Source organism: Amblyomma maculatum, chromosome 1 (assembly GCF_055883805.1).
Source record: "Amblyomma maculatum isolate TAMU_Amacu chromosome 1, ASM5588380v1, whole genome shotgun sequence".
NCBI classification, from domain to species: domain Eukaryota; kingdom Metazoa; phylum Arthropoda; class Arachnida; order Ixodida; family Ixodidae; genus Amblyomma; species Amblyomma maculatum.
The window spans coordinates 444,841,897-444,866,651 of record NC_139344.1 but is presented as its reverse complement, the minus strand read 5'-3'; the positions used below and the strand labels follow the sequence as shown (position 1 = coordinate 444,866,651).

The following is a 24,755-nucleotide window of genomic DNA, read 5'->3' as shown; positions in this document are numbered from 1 at the left end:
GCACTGCGCCTGAATGCTCCACGAGAGAACATAGCAGTGAAAGTTCTCTCCTTGGAGGACGGCCTTAACATGGTAAAGGCCTTCGCCCTGCAGTGAGTAAGTGGGGCTGATGATGATGACGATGTATTTAGGCTTGATAAGAGGACCGCTGAAGGTAAGTTACCGCTGGCGCGCACTATAATTTTTTTTTAGCTCCGTGGCAGCAATCGACATGGTTTCCGTCGTTTTCATGCATCTGAAACAGTGGTGATGGCCTCGAAGCGTCGAGAATTGTGCTTTTCCATGCCAAAGCTGTTTCTTGTGCTAGTTTATCGTTTTGGCGCATTTTTGGCGAAGCCTGAATCGCAAAAAAGACAGGGTCGATCCGTCATGGCGCTGTGTCAGTTGATCTGTCATAGCGCTGTCCTGTGTGCCTGTCACGTCCCTGTCTTTTTTTGTCTAGTCTGTTTGTTCGTCTAGTCAGATGTCAAGCTAATACTCTTTGTATGATGTTTTGTGAAGTTTTTCCAGCTCGACAATAATAGGTGGGCAGTGCATCGAAGTCCTAGCAACTATTACTTTTCCACTTCCACTAAACGTTACCACCACGCTTTTGCGAGAGGTAAGAGGGGGTTCTTAATAGCTATCGGCTATCGTAAAGATAGGAAAGCATATACCGTGAAAATAATTTGGCATTGATTAAGCTAAGATATTTGAAATGTATTGCAGTATATAATTGCAACTAAACTTCTGAAAGTTGTGAATGCACTGATTGTGAGGTGTCCTTCATTTTGCCTTAAGAGACGGGCGTTTATTTAAAAGCATGAAAAAGATGTCAGGTCACTGTGAGAAGTTTTGGTTGTACATCTGGCCCAAATTTATGTAAAATCTCAGTCAAAATATTTATAACCGAATAATTTTGTACTACGTCCATAACCCGAACACCTGTAGCATTCCTTGATATCTTGTTTATTAGAAGGGGCAGGACTGAAAATGTAATGTCTAGGGGATTTTAATGGCAGGGGATGTATAGCATGTTTAACAGTATGTCGCATCACTACGTCCCTTAGATTTCAACTATTTGACAAAATGCAGCTAATGGATTTATAATAGTAGAGGGTCATTAGGTAAAAAATTAATATCGGTGATATTATGAAAAACACTTGTTGATATTATAGAACCATTCAGTTTTCTTTTGTGATTGAACTCCTCAAAAATAATTTTCAGTTTTGCTTTTTTTTGAATATTTGCTAAGTGCCTGTTAATGGCGTAGGTGTGTCTGCGCATACTTTTATGGAGTTAATAGGATCCTACCTGCACTGAATGATTGCTGCCCATGAGGGAATATGTTCAAAAGAGTGAAGTTTGTATATTTTCAAGGGTTGAACCTGTCCAAAGTGAAGCATACCTTCCGCCCTTTGATAGAAGGATTAGAGAAGAATTAACAGGCAAATGCTTTGTAATGATCATTTGTTACATCAATGAATTTTGATGCTGTGCGTACTTAAAAAGGAAATGAGACAGAAGTAATTGGAGTTATACCACTGGGTACTTTTCAAAAAGTTGCCGGGATATCAGGTTTTTCTGGGAGCTCCCAGAAGCTGGAACTCTACGCTCTTACATTTACGCCTCGAATTGTGGGCAGTGCATCAATGTTCGAGTTATAAACCTGAAGCAAACAAGCATTTACTTTTGTGTAACCGAACCATTCCAAGACAGTAAAAGGGGCATTGAGAAGGCGGCTTTGGTGAATCAGCTTATGAGCCAAAGTCTCTTACACCAGAGTGATAGGACTTGTGGAAACAAGATTCCAGATGGCTTATCTATAAAGCATAGCGAAAGCTTAGTGCTGCAGAACAAGCTAAGATGGACTGGACGTGTAGCGCAGAGGAAGAATTTATTTTTGGCACCATATCTTCATGGCTTTGCCAACAACTTGAAGATTGCTCGGCAACACGGCATTCAAATAATTTCTAAGCCTTCCAACAAAATAAAAGGTATGTGTGCATTGGCGAATGGGAAAGGCAATATATTAGAGAGATTTAGCTTACCGTGATCCGCGATCCGCCACCGTGACCCGCTATCGTGCGTGGGCGGGGCGCACAAGCTGATTGGTCCCGACGCGGCAGGTCTATGTGCCGATATCCCGTATGTGGCGCCATCTATCGGCGTCAAGGGATCTGGGCATGAGCAGTGGAACCCCTGGTGGCGGATCACCGTAGTGGATGGCGGATCACGGTAAGCTAAACTCTCTATTAAGATGCGCACGGAGAGAGGTATCCGGAAATCATTCAAAGAATAGGGCACCAGATTCCCATGTCTTCTTGGAAGTACATTGGCCACATGGTGAGATATGTGAACGACAGGATTAGTGAACGAGCCCCCTCAATATCGGAGAAGTCTGGCATTACCCTGCGGTGCATTGCGAAGGCTGTAAGGTATGCAAGGAAACAAATGCTCAGCTTACCTTTATAATATTGAAGGTTTGAAAAAGAATAAGGACATGTTGACGCGAGACAATTTGGAAGCCTTGTAGAAGACGCCTTCCGTTTCTTTATTAAAGAAGGAGATGGAATTGCTAGCTTACTGCCAGGAGAGTGAAGAAGAAGTTATGTGTACATAGAAGTGAAGAAAGAAGAATGTGCAATGGGGAGCCAGGATTGCCCTTTTTAATATCTACAGATGTAGATACGGGTTCACTCCGACAACTTGTGTGGCTTGCGGAGAGATTGAAACTATTTAGCGTTTTGTTCTCCCTTAGCGAAGATTTTCACATCAAATAATTGTACATTTGGAAATTCTAATAGCACAATTTGCATTTACTTTGCCTGTTCCGATTCTCTCCTTAGGTGCGAGTGCCCAAGGATTTGCGTTGAGTCATAAGTGTAATTATTTACTTAACTACATCACTGTGGCAAGGTCCTTGCCGGCGTTCCTAAATTCTCCTCGTACCCACGACAATCAAATTTAAAAATTTTAGATACCTTGCTCAGTATTTCTTTCCTTGATCTTCTAGTCCTTGATCTTAAATCCTGGGTTTTTGTTTTTTCGATAATTGATTTCTTACACTAATGCAGTATCTGTAGTACATTTCACAGTCCTCACTGAACCCTGGCCAATTCCACTTCGTGGATTTGTGCGGTTTATCAAGGTAGAAGAAGAATAATGATGAAAAAGAACACTAAAAAGTAGGAGGAGGAGAAGGAGAAGAGGAATAAGAAGGAGAAAAAATCAGGAAAACATTGGTGTCTGTTCAGCTTCGTGTTTCATCATTTGGGCAGATCACCTAGCTCAATATTCCACTGTATTATTGCGCCTGTGATATATTTCATATATACTGATTATTCATATATGTTATCCATCTTTATTTCCCTACTGCCCGTACATTCTGAAGCACTCGCTGGCACGTGGCCTAAGTGGAGGGGAAATGAAATTTGCCCTATAGTTGGCAAATTTATTAGGATATCAAGTAAAAATTCATAAAGATTGCCTGTAATTTCTAATAATCATGTTTTTATCTTATATAAGACAGATGTGGGCTTCAAAATATGAAATTGAAATTATATCTTATCTTACGAAACCTGGAAATGTATGCCGATGATATAAACTAAAAAATGATAAAACCATTTCAGTTTAATTAATTCGCTGAGTAAAAAGATAATCGCCACTCACTGCTGTGAATTCGGCATTACCGACTGTACAAGCTGCTCCGAATAAATACCATGCAGCGAAAATAAAAATAAAACGCGTGTAACCCTCCTGCAGGCGCTTCGATATAGTTTCCTTTATTGTTCCCTGTAAATTGAGCAGTGATCGCGGCTGGCGTGTTCAGACTGTGCTATCTGGTGATGTGATGCGGCTTGTTTTCACAGATTGACACAGTGTAGGGGTGTTCAACTCTCCGGATTCGATCCAGCAATAAAAGTAAACCACGATGGGCTCCTCCCACTTTTCCCATTCAGTCGTCGCTATTCTTCCTTCTGTCTTCCCTCTACAAATTTCTCTTTCTGCACCGTCTGTTCTACACGCTTCAGCCCCGTAGGTTAGTACAGGTAAGATGCAACTGTTGCATGCTTTCCTCTTGAGCGATACCGGTAAGCTGCTAGTTATAATCATATTGCGCTCCATCCCAAATCTTATCCTTCTTGTTATTTTCTCTTGGTCCGGATCTGCGGTTACTACCTGTCCTAAGTAGACATATATTCACCTATTACTTCCAGTGCTTCGCTACCTAAGGTAAACTGCTGTTCCTTCCCGAGGCTGTTAATCATTACCTTAGTCTTCTGAATATTGATTTTCAAGCCTACCTTTCTGCTTTTCCTGCCTAGATCACCAATCATTCATTGCAGTTCATCTTCTGAGTTACTTAGCAAGGCAATGTGACCAGCAAATCGCAGAATACCGAGGTAGTCTCATAAGCTTAGCACTATATATATGTACGTGGTAGGCCGCACTAAAGAAAACGTTATTTACTAAAATTAACGATTAACTTTTTGCCTTCGGCTTCAAGGGCCATCTTTGGTTTAAAACTTTTAGGCGGTCGACGCAAACATTTATTGAAGAGTTATAAATTATTTTCATCTGCAACGTTTTTCAATATATTAAACTTCTGGAATGCGCATTTTAGCTTGTAAAATTGGCTTCTCACAATGCACATCTTCAAAATGAATTAGCTAGGATTGTAAATGTCGCGAGAGTTGGACTATGAAAAAGTCTGACAGGCGAAGAATTGACGCGTTTTAATTGTAGTGCTGGCGGAGACTCTTGAGAGTTCCTTGGAATGCCAGAAGATCGAATCAGTCGATATTGTCGACCATAAATCCTGACAGTTCATTGGAGGGTCTACTTCTGAAGTAAAGCTTAGCTACTTTGGCCAGATTATGAGAAGAGAGAAGTCGCTGGAGAAAGCTTTGATGTTGGGAAAGGGTGAGGATTACCGGAGAAGGGGTAGGCAGCGAACGCGATGGTTAGACGGCATCCTCAAGGCGCTGCAGATGAAGTTATGTGATGTTAGGAAGATATTCAAGACCGTAAAGCGTGGCGTGATATGGTCCATAGGGTCACGAAGAGTCGGACACGACTGAACGACTGAACTGAACTGAACCGATAAATGTCGCAGATATCACTTTCGCAGAGAAAAATGGTCGGAATATAACCAGCCCTTATACGTAGCATTCATTGATTACGAAAAAGATTTTGACTCAGTAGAAACCTCGGCGGTGATGCAGGCATGGCGAAATCAGAGGGCAGAGGAGCCGTACATGAAAGTGCTGGAAGGTATAAATAGTGGCCGGACAACAATCATAGTTCTACATAAAGAAAGTAAGAAAATTCAAATAAAGAAAGGTGTTAGGCATGGAGACACGATCTCTCCAGTACTATTCACAGCTTGCTTAGAATAGTACTTAGAATAGAATAGAATAGCTTATAGACTTGGAATGGGAGCAGTTAGAATACCTCGGTAATCTGCGATTTGCTGATGACAGTGCCTTGCTAAGTCACTCGGGGGATGCCCTGCAAATAATAATTGATGAACTAGACAGGAAAGATAGAAAGGTAGGCTTGAAAATCAATATGCAGTAGACAAAGGTAATGTTCAACAGTTTCTGGAAGGAACAGCAGTTTACGTTAGGTAGCGAAGCACTGAAAGTAGTAGCGAATATGTCTACTTAGGACAAGCAGTAACCGCAGATCCGGACTATACAAAGGAAATAACAAGAAGAATAAGATTGGGATAGAGCGCATTTGGCAAGCACTCGCTGATTATGACTAGCAGCTTACCGGTATCGCTCAAGAGGAAAGTATACAAAAGTTGCATCTTACCTGCACTCTAAAAGAAAGAGTTTTGCGCCCGTCCATGTCCTCTTCTCGTCCGTGTCTTTTTTAGCGCAATTCCCTTTTTTTTAAGTATGTATGGCCGACTAACCCAACAATGCGCTCTTAAATTACCTGCACTCACCTATGGGGCTGATACATAGAGGCTAACTAAGAGGGTTCTACTTAAGTTTAGGACAACGCACAGGGCTATGGAACGAAAAATGGCAGGGGTAACATTAAGAGATAGGAAGCGTGCAGATTGAGTCAGAGAAATAACTCAAGTTACTGACATTCTGGTGGAAATCAAGAAGACATGGGCATAGGCAGGACATGTAGTGCGAAGAGAGGATAGCCGATGGTCACTGAGGCTAACAAACTCGATTCCAAGGGAAGGAAAGCGTAGCAGGGGACGGCAGAGGTGTAGGTGGGCGGATGAGATTAAGAAGTTCGCAGGGGTCAAGTGGATGCAGCTAGCACAGAACCGGGTTAATAGGAGAATAATGGAAGAGGCATTCGCCCTGCCATGGGTATAGTCAGGCTGGCGATGAGGATAATGATGAGATGTCACTTTAGCTGCTTCTTTTCATTGCGGATAGCAAATTTCACTAACTAAAATGCATTTATTTCATGTCAAATATTTCGCAGAGAAGTGCCGATAAAAAAATATAATAGGACTGAACATTTATGTTGATGACCTTCAATTTGTTCTTCTCATGTTGCCCTTAATGTCAAAAGTATTAAAATTGATCAGAGTGATTAGTTAATTTTTGATATTTTGAATTTATCGGCTAGCTTCCTTACGTGAATAATGTCCTCCTTGCTGTACACACCACATACCTGTACAGACCGTCCTGGAGCATCTCTCGTGGGTTTGAAATAACGATCTGGAAAACAAAAGAAAGCAGGGCAAGAGCACAGCAGAATCTGCATTGGAGTAGTTCGAAAGCGCGGATGCTGCTGCTGGTTGTTCTAGTTGCTTAATTCACTTCTTGTTTGTCCATTTTAGTCTTTGGTACTTTCCAATTCCTATGCTCTTTTTCGGCTCTACTTCCGGTTGCGTGACTTCCCATCCTCTATGTCACATTAATCAACTTCTTGCTTACCCTTTTTAGTCTTTGCTACTTTCAAACTGTGCACCAATCCCTTCCTATGCCATGTTTCAGCTCTAGTTCCGGTTGCGTGACGTAACATTCACTACAGCACGCGTTTTTCTCATACTTTCATTCCCACCTTCCTCCCTTCCCTTATGGTGCGGTTCAGGTGTTTACATAACAAGAGAGGCAGATATTGATCCGTTCCTTTCCTGTGAACTAGTTATTCTAATTAATTACCTAAATAACTTATTGGCCTAAATATTTTTTTCCTACACAACATCACGTTGCCCGCTATTGATTGAACCACTCAGTAACCTCTGCCTCTTCTCAATTACTCACAACTGCGGCGTACACGATTTTGTGGACACGTTCAGCGAACACATTTTTGTGAGCATAGCGAAGTAACGCTTTCGCATTAACAAAATACCCAATATATCTCCCTGCTTAAGAGCGTATATAAATAATATGAGACAAGATATTTGGCTGCTCGCTCTCTAGATTTTTTAGCTTGTCCTCGCAATAAACAGCAAGTATTTAGTCTTGATATAAAAACGAGAAGCAAGACAGAATGTAAAAAGCAAAGGTAACAAATCAGTCTCATAAAAACCTCTTAAGCTTATAGGCATAGCGAATTTAGAGCCTCACGCTTCACTATATTTTATTCTTTCTAGATGGCGCAGCAGCAAGTGCAATCAATGTGTCCGGAACACGATGACGCCGAAATGTTCGAGGTGCGTTCCGAGCGGTACGAGACTGCCAACGCAGCCATTTTGGACGCCTTCAACAATGCGTTCGAGATCTGCGATGACCAGGCGCAGCAGCAGTTCATCGACGTTGGATGCGGGCCTGGAAATTTTACGTTCAAGTATGGAACGATGTCGATGATACACGAAGGGAACGTTGTGCATAGTGAGAAGCAATAAACAGAAATATAAGGTGCGCCTGTAAACTCGATTTATTTGGCGCCGGTACAACAAAAATGACAACACTTGAGACACAAAGGGCTTTCAAGCTTACAATTTATATATGCTGACCTATACGTGGCGAGGTCTCCTTAAAGACTTCCCGTATCGGACATATAGTATGTCATGGCAGTTTCGTTATATAAAGTAGGCTCACTTTCATTACAAGCGTTTTAAATTACAAGCGTTTTAGAAACCAGTTTCTTTCTTATTCTGTAGTATAATAGATGACTCAGCATTCCTGTGAGCAGACGATATTTTAGATAGATAACGTTGTTGTGCATCTTTTACATATCTATTTTCAGCTTTGCAATAACGTGAAATAAAGAAATTGAAACATAAAATAAAGCCGGCCCCGCCGATGTGGTGCAGTTGTTATGATGATCGACAACTGTGCAGGGGTACCCGGGTTTTATAGGAGGTATTCACTGAGGCCGTACTACCAGATGGCTCGAGAATCGTCACGCATCAACCGCCATGTCGGAGGTCGCTGGTGGCATTGGCGCGAGTCTGCTCGCGCAGTATCATGTACCCGCCCTATAATGGAAGGGACCCGTAAAGTTTTATCAAGTTGTTAAATACTCCCAAATCCACTTTTCTTTGTGGCGCCTTTTATGCGCATGGAGTCTGGAGCGCTAATTTCGTGATCCTCCGGGACATAACAATGCCTGTTCGGGGTGCAACTAGGCATTCACCCGCGCAGCAGCAACAGCCAAACAGAGACAATGACCGGCTGACCATTGCGCACAACACAACTTGCAGCACAATAAATCCTTTGTTAGGTGCCACTCAGCAGAACTCTAAAACCCTATAGCAGAACACATCTTGACGAGAAAGCGCATTAATTACCCCAATTACAAAGCTGACATGGCCGCGAAACTCACATTTCTAGTGGCAGTAATCTGCAAACTGCCAATCGAATCTTGCATAGGCGCTGTTCTAGCAGTAAAGCGAAGCAACGCTGTTGCTTAATTTGGATGACAGAAGGTCGTGCAAATACTCTCGCGCGCTCGCAGCATAAACGGCACACCCACCAAGCATGTTTTACAAATTTACTGTCGGCAACATAGCTCTGCTTGAAATGCACATAACCCATGGAACTTAGGTTCGCAACAACGTGATGTGCAGCGATAACACTTGATACTGCTGTAATACGCAACTTGCAAGTCGAGCGATAGCTAAAGGAACGCACACGTCGCAATTTACTCACCTCTAAAAACGGCACGCCGGCAATCGACGCCCTCACGCACGTGTGGCTCTCGGCTTCTCTCGCTTGGCAAAAAAATTACAACGCTTTCAGATTTGTACGTTTTAATTTCTTTACCTGTCACAAACGTACGAGCGCATTTCACAAGCTGGCCCCGATATCGATGAATTCAACGCACAGCAGTGGTGATGTAATACGCCGCACACCACGACGAAGTTACCGCAGTTGTACGAGCCGATGTTTTCACAAAGTCGAATATTTTAATGTTTTTCTTGTTCCAGGAAGTCCACGGGTATAAGTACGTATCCACTCACTCGCGTGGTTTGCGCTGGCGCAGGCAGAAAGACGTGAAAAGTGCACCCCGGATCACGAGTTGAGCACTAGCTCCGGCTATTTGCGGCGCCCGCACACGAGTCACGACCACGTATATGGCGAATGCCGCTCCGGCCGCTATTGCCCCTAGCGAATGACGTCACGTGCATACCTCAACCACCGGCGGTTCCGTTTTGATGGAGGCGAAACGAACAGGCGCTCGTGTGTTGTGCGATGTAATCGCCCGTTAAAGCTCCCCAAGTGTCCGAAATCACTCCGCAGTCCTCCACTACGGCCCCTCTTTCTCTCTATTCACTTTCACTCCCACCTTTCCTTCCCTTAGGGCGCGGGTCAAGCGTCGGCAGGAACAAGTGATTTATCAATGTTTGCGCGTTCGACTGTATGCAATTTGATAATTGTTTCCAAAGTCTGGTATGCATAGCAATCATTATCCATGTCAAGGATTTACGTCCAGACATTTCATAGATTGCCAGCGGTTTTCGTCTCGGGTTCGGTTTGGAGACAACGAGTCGTACAAATTTGTTTCGCTCGGTGAAAAGTGGAGGACTTGGTTTGACCCATTTATTTTTACAACAAATAGTATCCAGTTACGTTCTTCGTAACCAAACTGACCCTTTTCTGAGTACGGTTTTCCAAGTTAGACTGAGACAAGACTTACCCGAATTTTTGATGTCCTCTAGCAACATCAAATTTAGAAGTCTGATTAGAAGTCTGAGTGTTTTTTTGCGCTAGGTTTTGGCTTCCTTTAACATTTTAAAGGTGTGGCTGTTCCTGACAGGGGGCTGTTCCTAGCCCTACGGGGCTGGGACTGGTCGGTCAACGTCGCTTGCGGTGGAACTAGCCTGCCACCGATAATTTCTCTGTTGTAGGCCTTCATTGCACCCGCTACCGCTTAGGTGGTGGACGACGACTGTTGTGGCGTGCGGCTTTTTCTGCCGCTTCTTTTTCTTTCTTCTCTACTTTCTCTCTTCTGTCCGTGCGAGGCAGCGGAGGTAGCTCAGCTGCAGAGACAGTAGCAGGCCCGTGCATTTTCTTTTGCTTCTTCCTACAGCCACAATAACAACAAAATTTTAAAAGCGAGATTCCTAATGGAATACTGCTTCCTCGATTCTCATCAATTCTACAACAGAGGCGGAGGAGGCAGCTATTGCACTAGCCATGACATACACACCCGCTGCAAAATTAATTTTGGTTTCTAAAACCGCTATCCTAAATTTTGCCAATAGTTTAGTGTCCCCCCAAACCCACCGCCATTTGCGTTTTTGGCAAACCCGACAATTTGTCACCCTTATTTGGACACCTTCGCATGCAGGCCTTCGCGGTAATGAGGAGGCTCACTCCCTGGCCTGAGGCCTCATTTTCCAAGCTGGGGAGGAACAGCCTTCCTCAGATTACGGGGAATGCCTGCTGTCCTTTCGGGATATCCTTATCTACCACAGAGAAAATAGGAGGACTTACGCACCCCCTACCCCGAATCTCACAATAACCCAAGCTGCCCATTGGCGCAACCTACAAACGCGCACAGCCCCACACCCCATCCTTCTGCACGCGCGCTTTCCTGACCATTTTTCTTCTTCCTGCAAGCTCTGTGGCAAACCTGGTGACTTTTACACACACTACTTACCTGCCTCTAATTCCCTCATCTTCTTTCACCAAAGGTTGCCCTAGATTACTGGGAGAAGCTACTCACCAGTAACTCTGATAAGGACCAGCAAAAGATCATTCATGCACTCTCACTCGGATAGCTTTTAAGAGGGCCTTCCTTACATGGAGGGAGCTCTCAAATGCAATGTAGGGGGCAAGGCCTCGCCGTCTGTATTATTGGCAGTAAATGTTTATACCACCACCACCTCAATGTATAACCAAAGAGCACCTGTCAGTGACGTCAGTGCCCTTTTATCGATCATTACACTGGGGAGGAGAAGGTAACGATGTCCTAAAAAGAGTTAGAAAGATGGCAGTATGGTCGTTAGCAAAAACCTTTTGCTTCTTTTAACACAGTGGTATATTAGCTGTTGAACCGTGGTGAAGGAAAAATGGTATTTTTTTCCCCGTCTTCGATGAATTGCTTGATTTGCCATAAACCGGAAACCATAGACCAGATTTTCCTTGACTGCTAGAGCGCAGTCTTTCTGTGGGATAACCTGCAGAGGACTTTCAAAAGCATTTGCTAATTACACCATATGGTATACGGTTCCTGCCTCTCCATAATCAAGGGGCTGTGTCATATGACTTATTCATGTGTCTTTGCCTCCTAAGTGTATGCAAAACGAGAGTGGCTGTGATACACGAGGACGAGGATACTCGGTTCGCGAGAGAGTATTTCATTGAAAGTATAAACTACCTGAACCCATTATATATTCCTCAAAGTAACAAACCTGAATGGATGCCAGTTTGAGTGAGCTGGCTAACACAAAGCGGTTCTGAAACTCTGTGAAACCTTACTTTTTGCTAGAGCTTTTCGTGGTATTATACTTTCACTTTGACGCACTGCACTTTTCATTGTTAACAGGAAATAAAGAAAAAAAGTGTGACATACTGTGCCTCGGCCTTCCTGTTAAATAATTGTTATTAATTATTGCCTATTAGGGTCATATTTCTCATTTGCGAGCCTAAACATGATTTTCGCTAGAACATACATTCGTTGTACGTTCATTTGTATGTTCATTTTTGGTTCTACGAAATATATTAATTTGTTTTTGTTAAAGGTGACATGATGGAGAGATGTCATCGGAGCATGCAATTCGAGTGCGCTCGCTAATCAACCGCTAAAAAGACAGCTTTTGCTAGTGTAAAGTAAAAGTCAGTATTGTGCGGCAGATTAGGGCATAAGAGGTTGAACGTGCCAATGCGATATCGGTAGAGACGGACACCATAGTAAAAGACACAAGAATAATGTCGACCACTTGCAATTTTACTCTTACATCAGGCTGCTTATGTCTCTCTGCCGCTTAAAGGCAGCGGCCGAAGCGGGAAATATTCCCGCGTCCTGTGGTTCACAAGCGTGTGTTGTGTGTGCTGGTTTTTATTTAGCGTTGAGAACGTTTTAATTAGGTCTAAGGCTTAAACTACCATAGCAGTTTGTTTTACTGGACACCCTAACTTCAAGTCATTGATCTAGAGTGCTAGTACTTAGAATCCAAATCTTAAACAGAAGCGGCACATTGAATCAATCACAAAGGGTTCACTTCCTTTCCTAAAACAAGCCTGACGTTTCAATGTGACTTGGTAGCGACTAATCGAAGGAACCGCACTGCTCCATAGTTGTGCTGACAGTCCCGACATCAGCCTCATTAAGGGGCTTTGTATTTGCTTGTACTGGTTAATTTGAGTTCCCAGCCGTGAAGTGTCGTAAAGCTGGCTTCTGGTTACACGTCAATTCCCTCTTCTAGTTCCGCGCCCTGTCATTCCTTGGGCAGACTGCAATTGCAGCGAAATGCAATTCATTCTTGGAAGTCGATAGCTTGCATTTGGCTGAGTGCTTTCAGTTGGTTACAATAAAGTTCCTGACGGATTACGTTCAGGATAGAAGCGCTCGTCCAAGACGTTCAAGAGAGAAGCCAATAATGGGATGCGGCATTCCAGCGCCTAGAGTCATTAGAGACATGTTACGACGGATATTCCCTGAGTTCTTTGCTGTTGAAAAAGGGATTTTTCGCAACTCTCTTGCAATTACACGGAAAGACCTTTGTTCAGTGCTCGACCTGAGTAAAAAGCAAACATGCGAATACATTGCCAGTGTAACCATCTTGTTGCAGGCATTTGCTGCCACGTCTCCCTCCATGTCGGCGGCTTGTGGCAGCCGACTATTCGGAAAATATGCTCAGGTACGCCGCCAAGAAATACCCGCACCCGCAGATTGAGTATCTGCCGCTCGACATCATGGGGGACGTCGATAGATTTGTGCGGGAACAGGGCCAGTTCCAGAGGGTCTACTCATTCTTCATGCTGCAGTGGGTGAGGGACCAAAGCCAGGGCATGAAGAACTTCAGAAAACTCATGACGCCTGGGGGAGAGTTTTTCACCGTTCTGCTTACGACTTCCTACTTCTACGACTTGTTCGAGGTTATGCTGGAACATACGCATTGGGCAAAGTACAGGGAGGTAAGTTGCGATTTACTCTAATATATTACCCTCTAAACAGACAATGAGTAAAGCTACAATATATTTCCGTGCTCGAAATAAATTGACTGCTTGTATTTCGCCAGTAGCTAAAGCTAAATATTGCGCTTGGAAAAGTTCATTTAAAAACTGAACGTGTTGTTTCCCGCAAATCCATGAACACTGGTAAGGTCCTAATAATTATCATTTGTTATGAAACATTATTATGACCACACCAGTGCTCATGGACTTGCGGGAAAGAACACGTTAACGAAGACGACTCTGTGACGTTTGCTTGCCTTGAGAGCTCTTGTGTGCCCTAATGAAGCAAATACGTGCGATCTTATATAAAAATTGTGACGTAGCCATTTTTTCTTATTTTGGTTACGATGACTCCACTACGGTGTCGAAGAGGTGTAGATGTCCGACTGTTCCGGAGTACTCGGGTTCGAACTCGACCGCCAGAAGCTGTGTTTTGATGTTGGCGAAACGAAGGGGCGTCCGTGTGTTGTCCGATTTAGGTGCACGTTAGGGGTCCCCAGACGATTGAAGTTGCTCCGCAGCCCGCCACAACGGCACCCCTTTCTCTCTTTGCGCTTTGACTCCGATCTTCTTCCCTTCCGTTAAAGCGCAGGACAAGTGCGCAATTGATTTGTTAAGATGAAGGCGACAGATTTTGAACCGAAGGATATGTATACGCGCTTCGTAAAAATTCAGCTTCCATGCAGTGGCCCTTTAGAACAAGCAGTTTTATTTCGGTAGTTAGGACGCATGAACACGAAATTGCCAGACCATAGTGTCCAATTAAAGGCAGGCCGTACGAATTTCTCAACTAACTTGTTTAAGTTACTACTCGTTGGAATCAAACTAGATGCAGCACTGTAAATGTGCTTGCTCTAATCGATGTTTAAGAACTGAAACCGAATCGTCCTCTAAAAACATACCGCGTTGGTTACTAATTGGAGCATGGATTCTCTCTTCCTGAAAGCTACATATCAGGCATGAAATTTAAGGAATTCCTTTATTTCTTAGAATGAGCCGAAATTGAGGTTCGTTTTGTAGCGAGAGCTACACTGCGCTACCAGTCGAGTATTTCGAGTGAGCGGGAGAGGCTAATTGCGCGCATCCGCCGATATCATGGTATCCAGAGAGATTCTATAGGTTTGCCGCGCTCTTCATCGCCGCCTCAACCACGCCATTATATCACCCTATACGCGGGTCGCATGCGCAGCATTCCGTATAAAAGGCGATAGAATAGGTGGCTCTATAACAGCATTTAACGTGGGCGCAGAGTAGCAGAGTCCAGCTGCTGCTAAACGAGGCTATAGACAAGGAAAGAGTAGCTCTTCCGATGCTGAGGTTGTCTCCTGGCAATTGGGTACTCAAACAAGAGAGAACGAGCATATTAAAGCGAAGAGAGCAGTGGAGCTGCCCGAACAGAGAGTGAACGCCTTCGTCTTTTTCAAGCCAGAGATAGAGATAATAGAAAGGCAGAGAGGACATCTAGGTGATGCCCAGTAGGCCGCCCTAAACGTTGGGAGGGAAACAAAGGGAGAAAAAGGAAAGGAAGAGCGACAAGGAAAGGAGTCGGTCGCATGTCCAGAGATCTATAGTAAAATGAGGTAGAGAGCGCACACTTCAAGATTGGAAGTAAACGAGTCCTTTAAAAACTTTTGAAGTGCCATTCCGCTTTCCTTTCTTATGAAGGTTTCGTCCAACCAAGGGCTCAGAATCTTGCTGGGAAGGCTGGCTTACGCTAAAAATGATAGTATTCACAAAGTATGTACGCAATCGGTTCAGCACACCTGCACTTCTCACACGTTAGAGTCATTCCGATGCGTTGGAAATAGGCGTTGTAAACGGCACTCCAATCCACAGGCGGCACAAGATTGTAGCATAGCAGCAGGGGAAGCGAAATTACATATGCAGTTGAAGTAGTTGGTTAAAGTGGCGTGATCTGGATGTCCAGCCTCCAAGCGTTGACCATGATTGTCTAAACACTTTTCGGACGATACATCGAAGAAGCCTTGATGCGTCGGCAATTTCTACAATCCTGGTTCTATCTTGAGCCGATTGAGTGCCATCGTCAGCTAAGTCGTTGCCAGCAGTTCCACTATGGCTTGGTGAAGAAAAATAATAAAAAATGTCTGTACACAACGTCTGTCATTGATAAACATGCAGTGACCATAACAAGTTCAGCCAGGGAAACGTACATTTTTCTACATATATTCAGGCATAGCCAAGTTAAGCCACTCTCAACTTTTTCACATCAACTTTCGACAGCGTTACTCAATACAGTATCATCGTTACAGCAAGAATTAAGCAAAGCTGCGGAGACTGCCAGTCAACAAAGAGTAAAATGAACAAAACCTTACTATTCACGCAACTGTGGCTCTGTCGATGACGACACATTTCTCAAGATCTGTGGTGTGCTATGCGCTGTTCTCGCCCTTTAGTCACGTAGAAATGCTTGGAGATTTTGTCAGATGACCTATGTGACATTACAATCGCAAGTTCCATGTTAGCGTCTTAATTTGGGAGGAAATGATGGGAATGTGGAGTCCGTATTATATGAAGAAATATGTCATAATCCACATGTTTTTAATATTTCTCCATGTGACTTTTGTGGTCTTTCTTTATACTTGGCATATGAATTCCACATGGACACACAGAGTCCGTGTATTCGCACATGTGTAATCTATAAACAGTCTGTCCCCCTTTTTTCTGTATATGTTGTCCTTTTAATCCACACGGAAAACATAGGCAGCTGTGGGATCTGTCATATGAAACTTTGTACTATTTTTCACTGACACTATAATTGTAGTTGCAAAATCAGGTACGAGTAAGGTTTCATGAGAATATTTATTAATTTTCGTTTATTCCAACAAAAAGGCATTCCTAATGGACAGCGTTTGAAGGCCCACTTTCAGAGATGTTTTTCATAGCGTAGAGACATGTGATGGTAACTCACTTACCATTTGAATTTGCTGCTTATTTGGCCCTCATCAATTTGCCCAGAATGCAAATGATAACAAAAATATTTTAAAATAACGTTTTCAATGCTAAAACAAGCGTCATTTTCAAGAGAGAAGTTGCAAAGCATTAGTGCACGATGCAAAACCGCATAGCAAGCGAGCATTTAGGCGGCTCATATGATAGCAGACGGAAGGAATACTAAAATTGCTGGTGACAAACTTCTAGAGTCTGCCACCAGACCTATTTACGCCCCGACTGAACTTTCGTTTTTCTTTGCTTAGTGTTCTATAAACACTAAAATGGCTTTCGGCAATCTGCGACCATAAACTCTGGACGAATAATTTTTGGTAGCCATTTTAGTTGGCCGCTGGGTACTTTGTTTTTGCTCACGTTTGCTTCACCCGTTCTTATGTTCATATTCTTCAGCCAAAATTAAAGCTTGTTATTTTTATCTTCCTTCTGTTCTGCGCAGGCTATCGAAAACTTTTTGCCTGCCATAACTAGCGCCAGAGACGTACGAGGTTTGAGGAAATACGCAAGGGACCTCGTAAAGATGGCCGACCTCATTCCACTGGCCTGCGAGGTTTTCGCTTACCCTCCTATGAAGCGCACTAAGGATGAGTTGATCCGTGAGTATCCTACACCTGGACGACTTTACAAGCAGTCCTTATAAGCAATGCGAAAACAAATTCTTTCAGCCAGAATTCGGAACCCTTATTAGCTACAGAGCGCTAAATATAACCGAAATAAAACAGGTAAGAAAAAGGTGGCAGACGCCTTTGTACACACTTCTCCAGTCTGCTGAGTTACTCGTTGAAATGATTGTCTGAATACTAAGCAGGCCACCTCAAAGCTTCCAATGTCTCGAACGAAAACTTTCTAACATCGCCTGTTTTCAGTGAACGTTTTAGACAATTCCGAGAAATGGGGAGTTTGAAAGGTAAAAAAATATGTCTAGGAACATAATATCAGCAGCAACTGGGATAATGTAATAAAAAAAATGTATTTAACAGCTGTTAAGAACTCACTAATTATATTTTTATTAAAAACTAAGGTTGGACACGGCCAACACAGAGCTCCAAGCCATGGACAGAAAGTAAGCTATCCCCCCCCCCCTCCCCAGCCTTTGAAACAAAAAAAAAAAACTTCATTTCCCGAAAGCCTGCAGCTTTAGAAAACATGGCACCTTATTATCCAAACAAAACGGACGTGAGTGTCTATAATGCCTAGGAAACTGACTGTAAGCGGCATGGCCACTGATGACGTGCGGAATAGATTACATGGTTGTCACACTGCATTTCCGCATCAAGTACCGGCTTGCGTCCCTGCCTAATGGAAGGAAAAGTACAATATTTGTCTGCTTCGCCATCGTTGTGTTTATGAGACAGAGTGCATGACACGGTAAAGTAGAAAATGCAGTTCGAATTTGTCCCTCTCCTTACGGAAAATGCAAGCAGCTTACGTAGCGCCTGCGCCAAGCCTCCTTCGCCCCTCAAGCGCTCATTTATGATTCTGGGCAGGAAGACGAGCCTGGTTGCTTCATGTTGCAAGGCTTCAGAAAATGATTTTTTTTTTTTGCCGTATCGAAAGAAACGTTTGAGGAAGAATACAACACTCTCTAATGCTCAATTCAAGTTACATTTGAGCGGTTTTGCAATTTATTACGACTGCTTTCCTCTTGTACCACGTGTGAAAAGACGCGGAATCCGCAAGCCATAGATAACGCCACAGCTTCGCAGAGAAATACAAGTGAAAGGCAAGCTGCATAGAAAATGTTTAAGCAGCTGGAAAGTTGAGGACCTTGCGGTATTTAAGGAATGTAGGATTAAACTGACTAAAAAACTGCGGTCTGCACGAACAGCCTATCACGTGTCACTTCTAGAGGTTAAGAATGCTCGAAATGGTGTACTATGGTCCAGATTAAATACACTTCTGCAGCGGGACAGTTCACGCACGGCATTAACAAAATTAAATATTGATTGAAAGAAAGTTGCTGGCGTTGAACTGACTAATGTATTCAGTACTTTTTTAACGAGCTTGGCTACACGTGCTGCCGGATCTGACGCTTCCAAATATGTTCGAATTTAGAAAGATGAAACAATATTTCTGAACCCAGTCATAGTAGGCGAAGTAGTGTCAGTGATAACAAACCTTAACAATAGCAGTAGCTGTGACATTGATGATAACCAAATACGGCGAGTCAAGCATGTTTTTGATATAATTACTCCCATACTTGCTCACATCTTTAAAATGTTTTTAGAAACTGCAGTTTTTCCGGTAAAAATGCAATTAGCAAAAGTTGTTGTTCTTTACAAAAAAAGAGATCGCAACGCCTTCGCCAACTACAGACCAATGTCTGTTTTGCCAGTTTTTTCGAAAGCATTTGAGAAAATGCTCCATCTAAGATTGTCAAATTTCATCCATAAATTTCACTTGCTAACATCATTTCAGTTTGGCTTCTGCAAAAGCAAATCAACTGAACTTGCATTACTCCTACAAAAGGAATATATAACAAAGCAACTTGGAAACAAAACTATTCTCATTAGTGTATTTGTGGACTTGTGGACTTCTCAAAGGCTTTTGACCTGGTTAATTATAAAATATTACTAAATAAATGACACTGCTATGGATTTCGAGGAAAAGCGCTCTCACTGTTAATTTCCTATTTGTCGTTTAGACAGCAAGTGGTGTTCATAAATGGTATACGGTCTGAACCGAAGCCGCTCTTCTGCGGTGTCCCCCAAGGCAGTACGCTAGGGCCTCTACTCTTCAATATTTACCTAAACGATGTTGTAAACATTAGTAATAATACAAAGTTTTTCATCCATGCCAACGATATGAGCGTATTTTTTTCATGACATAATCAAACAATGTAATGCCACACTGAAAGCTCTTCAGGTCTGGTCTGCAGTTAACCTGACGCAAATAAACGAGAGTAAGACCAAAGCTGTCATATTTAGGCCGAGAAACAAAGTTATCCCACCGCACGATAATATTATATTAAACTCACGGGCTGTAGAAATAGTTGAACAGTTTAAATGCCTCGGAGTTTCATTTTCTGCCAGTATGTCATGAGATTATCGTGTCTATTATATCTTGAAAAAAATAGCTCAAATCACTATTGTTACAGGCAGTCTAAAATACATACTTCCCACAAAAACTAAGATGCTGGTATATAATTCAATAATCAACTCGCATTTAAACTATTGCCAGTTATTGTGGGGCACTACAACATTCACTAACCTTGAACGTATTCATTTAATGCAAAAAGATATCTCCTAAATACATATAATTTACCGTTCCGACATCCAAGTGCAGCTTTCTCTTCGACAAAAGCATTTGTTGAGCGAGTTGGTATTTTTGATGATCCATATCTACAGCGCAAACGACAGGACAGAGATGAAGGAGGGACACCACACAGCGCTGACTCACAACTAAAGTTTTATTGGATGCCAGCAGGTATAAATACCTCCCTGACGGCCAGAAAGAATACAGTTCACACTTGCATGGGTGAATGACAAACTAGTACACCAGGCACGAGTCAGCATGCAAATCACGTGCGAGTGAATACAACATAATCAGTGAGCAGGCACTTGTCAATATTCGCAATCAAGGTACCGTCTTTCTTTTTCTGACAACGCGACAGATGGAGCACTGATGCATTCTTCTGAGAGCCTTCTATATTAAGTGAGCTTCTATTATCTCCCTTGCTAACGAGTCACGGTTCTTTCGTAACACTGTACATTTCTTATAGTTTGGCGCACAGAAGTTGGTATCATCGTCATCTTCATTGTCTTTGCAGTGCCTGCAGTGTTTCGCCACGTGGCCAGTGATAGCGACACGTGAAACATTATACTCATGCTCTTTTAGTCTTTCGTTAATATAGCGGCCAGTTTGGCAGATGTATCGCTTACCATAAGACAGTGACAGCGAATATACCACCCCTTCCTGGCAAGGCACTAATTGTTAAGCGTGCTTTATCGGGCACTTGAGCGATTCTTTATTCTCTTAACTTACATCCTTAATCAGGCTGGGCAATCGTATGGGCGCCAAAAATATGACGTCAACGTTTGCATGTTTGCCAATTCTTTTTAGATTGTGCAACATTTTGTGAAGATGAAGGTGTCTCTCCTTCATCTCTGTCCTATCGTTTGCGCTGTAATTATGGATTATGGATTTTCTTTTGTCATTCCAGAGTTATTAAAGCACATAATCTTTATAAATATCGCCTCAGTGTTACTTTTAAAATACAAACCAGGAATAATGTTACAAGTCTTAAGAATTTAGCAGAAGTAAGGAAAAACAATCAGTCTATCCAACAACACGTGGGGAAGAATGGACAGTGTCAACACATCGACTAAATCTTGGTAGGGAATGCCTAAAATACACTCTGCCATCTCTTCTAAATAAATATATCCACATTAACCTCGATTTGTTTTCTTTTCCATGTCGTGAACTACATAATTTGTTTTTGAATTACATGGTGTAAGTTTCATTATGTATACATATTGCTGTTTCGTGTATTCTCTGATGCTTTCTTGATGTGCTTGTTTTTAAAACTGTATGAACTGTTGTGTTGACTCCCTGCCAAGAATTAGGATTGTAGACTCGTCAAGCTGCCCAAAGGCAGCTTTTTTCTACGATCCCTCCATCTGTAGTGTTAGATGGGAAATAAACTTTGACTTTGAGTATTGCAGCAATGAATTTGAAAAATGCGTATATGTGTGTGCTGTTACAAATCAGCATTTATTTTTCTAGCGAGTCAAACAAAATTTTTCCGAAAAGGCAATGAACAGCGACGAGTCAGTGACGCATAGGTCGTGGTTCTTCTTGCCGTCTGAGCAAATCTTTTTGACTCGTGACTTCAGCATGACTCGGGACTCTTTTACTCGGTCAATCCGGCAACAGCACCAACGGCGACACGACAAAGCCACTGAACGGTCACATAAGAGTTCCTCTAAAAATTGATCGCATACTATTGATGGTGAAGTTTCCAAGAATCAAGTGTAGCTAATCACACATGTGGATTGATTATCAGGGTAGATATCTAGTCTTTGCTAATTTTATGTTTTGCAAATTGGGAAAACTTCTTGGCGAAAAACTTTAATACACAAAAGAGCAACGAACGGACAAGGGACAGGCGTCAACTTCCACTTGTTGCTTATTGCATAAGAAAGGCACATACATTCATAAGGTAAACATATTCTCACATTCACTCGACGTGCGTTATCAAAGCCGTGACTTATCGCCTCGCACTACCCTTACACAAAAAATTGTACTCCGCCGCACACTGGTTGACTGGCGTACCGTACCGTACCGCTGACGCATATGTCGGCCATTTTCGCTATATGAAAGGCTCCCAACAATAGCCTGGCCTCTTTGTTTTTAATTCTGCACAGAATTTTCGCCTTTCCTAGTCGAGCCTCGAGCTTGCATGGGGTGACATGACTGACCAAAGTGGCATATTTTGCAAGGCGCCTATTATACACCTCCACATTTGGCCAATATATAGTACATTCTGCGGGTTGTTGTTGCGGCTGTGGGAAGAAAGAAAAGAAACTGCACGGGCCTGCTACTGGCTCTGTTGCTGAGCCACCTCATCTGCTTCGTGCGGACAGAAGAAAATAGAAAGGAAAGAAATAAGAAAGAGATAAAGATTCGCATCGCAACTTCCGTCGTCCGCCATCGAAATGGTGGCGGTTGAAATCACGGCGTACAACAGGTACAACCACCGGTGGCAGGCTAGCCCCACCTCAAACGGCGAGGACCTACCAGCTCCAACCTTATAGGGTCAAAAGCAACCATCCGACTTCTGCAGGTCAGGAGTATCTGGAATAGCCTGCTTCCACATAGTAGATGAAAGTACGCTGAAGGTTTGACCTGCACTCTGGGCATTCATCCCCACAAATACGGGTTATAAGCTTTCAACTCGTTAGGGGCTGAAAAACCAGCGGTACACTGAGTCTGTTAGCCACCTGTTCTCACTGGTGCAGCGTTGTGTTTTTGAAGGGGGTATTCAGCGACGGCAATGAACACTCGCTAATAGAGCCAGCATCCAAATGGATGGCAGTCTTACTTTCTAGGCTAGGGAGCATTTGGTGGGGAGAGGACTTTCAAAGATAAGACTCAATGCATGAAGAGGCGATGGGCGCTTTAAAATTTTATAATGTGACAATTTGAAAGGAAACAGCTCCTTGGCAGTTTGGAGCAAGTAACCACAGCATAAATGGTCCACACGGAACACTAATCGTAGGTCTAAACAACGCAGGTTTTTCTCACCTGAGAGCACATGCGCAAAACCTAGGCCACGATCTATGAGGCTAAAAGTACATTTTTAATACTGGACACATCAGCTTGAAATGGGTTGCAAGCTCCAGTGGAGAAAATAGTAAGATAGTCATCCACATATCTAGAATTTAAAAAATAGGTCCTGATAAGAGCAACTGTGCAAGTTCCTTATCCAGAGCAGATAAAAAAATGTCGCATAAAGTAGGGGGACACAGGAACCAATACATTTACCTTTCCGCTGTAAATAAGATTGCTTATTATAACCGATAACTTTGTACGCCACAAGAAAAGATATATTAGTCCGTTCCATCGATAATAAAATTACTATAATAAAGTATTTTTGAAAGTGTTCTCTCAAGTATTCACTATATAGCTAATGCTATATTTAGCAGTTAGTAATGCTCGCAAAACTGTAAAAAATGGTTATATATCCCCGTGTATGAAACAAACAAATAGGAGTTTGTAAAGCTTATTTATAGGGCTTGCAATAAAAAAGAAATATTTGCACGCAGATTGACATCCTCACACCTTAGATACTAAATGCACAATAGGTACAGCTGCGGACATAAGTAAACAGAGCACGCTTTTCCGTTAAAATTCTATATCAAGCCTTCTATTCAGGAGATAAGAAAATTTCTCCAAGTGAAAGGGCACGGACGTCTACTGTCTGTTCGAACATAACATGAGTGCCAGTTACAATTATGCAACGCGTGAAAAAGCTTTAGTGGGAAAAAGCCTTCTCCGTTTACTTTTGTCTGCATCGGTACAGGGTAGCTACGTTGAATTCAGTAGGTTTGCAAAAAAGAACCGGCATTATCTCTCAACTTGGATATCATTCGAAGCAAGCAAATAGTAACGAGTCATTATTAGTTTAATACACAATAAGCGTAAAACGACGTCTCGAACAACCAGTAACAGAAATAATTCCTGTCTGCAATCCTCGTTCAGTGTTGTCCCGGTTTAATTATTTTCAACAGAATGGAAATATATTACAAGTGCTAACGGGTGTTACCTTAACCTTTTTTCCCTCTATGGCTGTCTTTGGCAGACTTCTCAATAGTAATGACTTTAGTTAGACGCAAAATGTATCGTGCATCATGCCTGTGACGAAGCAGTAAAAAACGGGTATTCATAAGCTTCCCCTTTTGACTTCCTTCAATGGCTGCAGGAAGCGTTTGAATTATGGGAAAAAAATATTTGAAATGCTTTCCCCGCTGTGCATTATGCACGGAAAAGTGGTTTAAAGATCAAAGCTTTATTTTTTGTTCCCAAGACAGCTTCAACGGAAAACGAAAACTGCAGTATGTATTTCATTGTAAAACATTTTTTCGCCATTCAGAGCAAGTAGAAAGAGAGACGCGCTTGATGGCCGCTTGCCAATGGTTGGTAGCAACCTCGTTGGCCAGTAAATAAAACTTTGTTTCCGAGCCGACTAGCCCGGTTCCCCATCGCTCAGGAAGAGGAAGCTGTATAATTAATATCCGCTGGCGGATATTCCAGCGGGTTATCCGGGGGCGGATAATCTGCGTAGTTCCAGACTGTGGTCGTACTTGGCTCTTTCGCCGAATTTATGGCAGTTTAGGCCGTACTGGCCAGGGTACCGGAGGGAAAGCACAACTAGATTTAGAAGAGAATATGGAAGTGTGAACGCATTGAAAATACTTTCGTATCTCGTCCATATTTTTTCAGGCAACCTTCTGTCCTTTAACCCCGTTTACCCCTTGATCAACGATGAAGAGAAGAAAGCGCTCCGAAAGTTTGTGACTGAGTACACAGAGAAGATTTGGGCCGACACCCAAGGAGGAAAATACATGGACCGGAAGGTTGTGGTTGTCCACGCGCAGAAACCTTTCGATTAGGCTTGAGTGCATCCTACTTTCTTTGCTCTCAGCAAACTGCGTCAGTGACGTCAAAAACATTTATTAAAACCATTGACTAATATGTGCTGGAGAACAGGGGCATCTGTTTATTCCCAGAATAAACATTTGTCAATCATAA

The 24,755-nt window shown here is 42.7% G+C and overlaps 1 protein-coding gene across 1 annotated transcript; it reads left to right on the top strand.

Moving 5' to 3' along the window:
* The first annotated feature begins 540 nt into the window (after positions 1–540).
* LOC146209602 (4-vinylphenol methyltransferase 2-like) lies at positions 541–24,755 on the top strand. The gene is made up of 5 exons (XM_084587429.1): positions 541–601; positions 7,562–7,755; positions 13,151–13,496; positions 16,942–17,098; positions 24,447–24,755. Exons 2-5 carry the CDS (start codon positions 7,562–7,564, stop codon positions 24,614–24,616), a joined length of 867 nt encoding a protein of 288 aa, XP_084443555.1. The 5' UTR covers positions 541–601; the 3' UTR covers positions 24,617–24,755.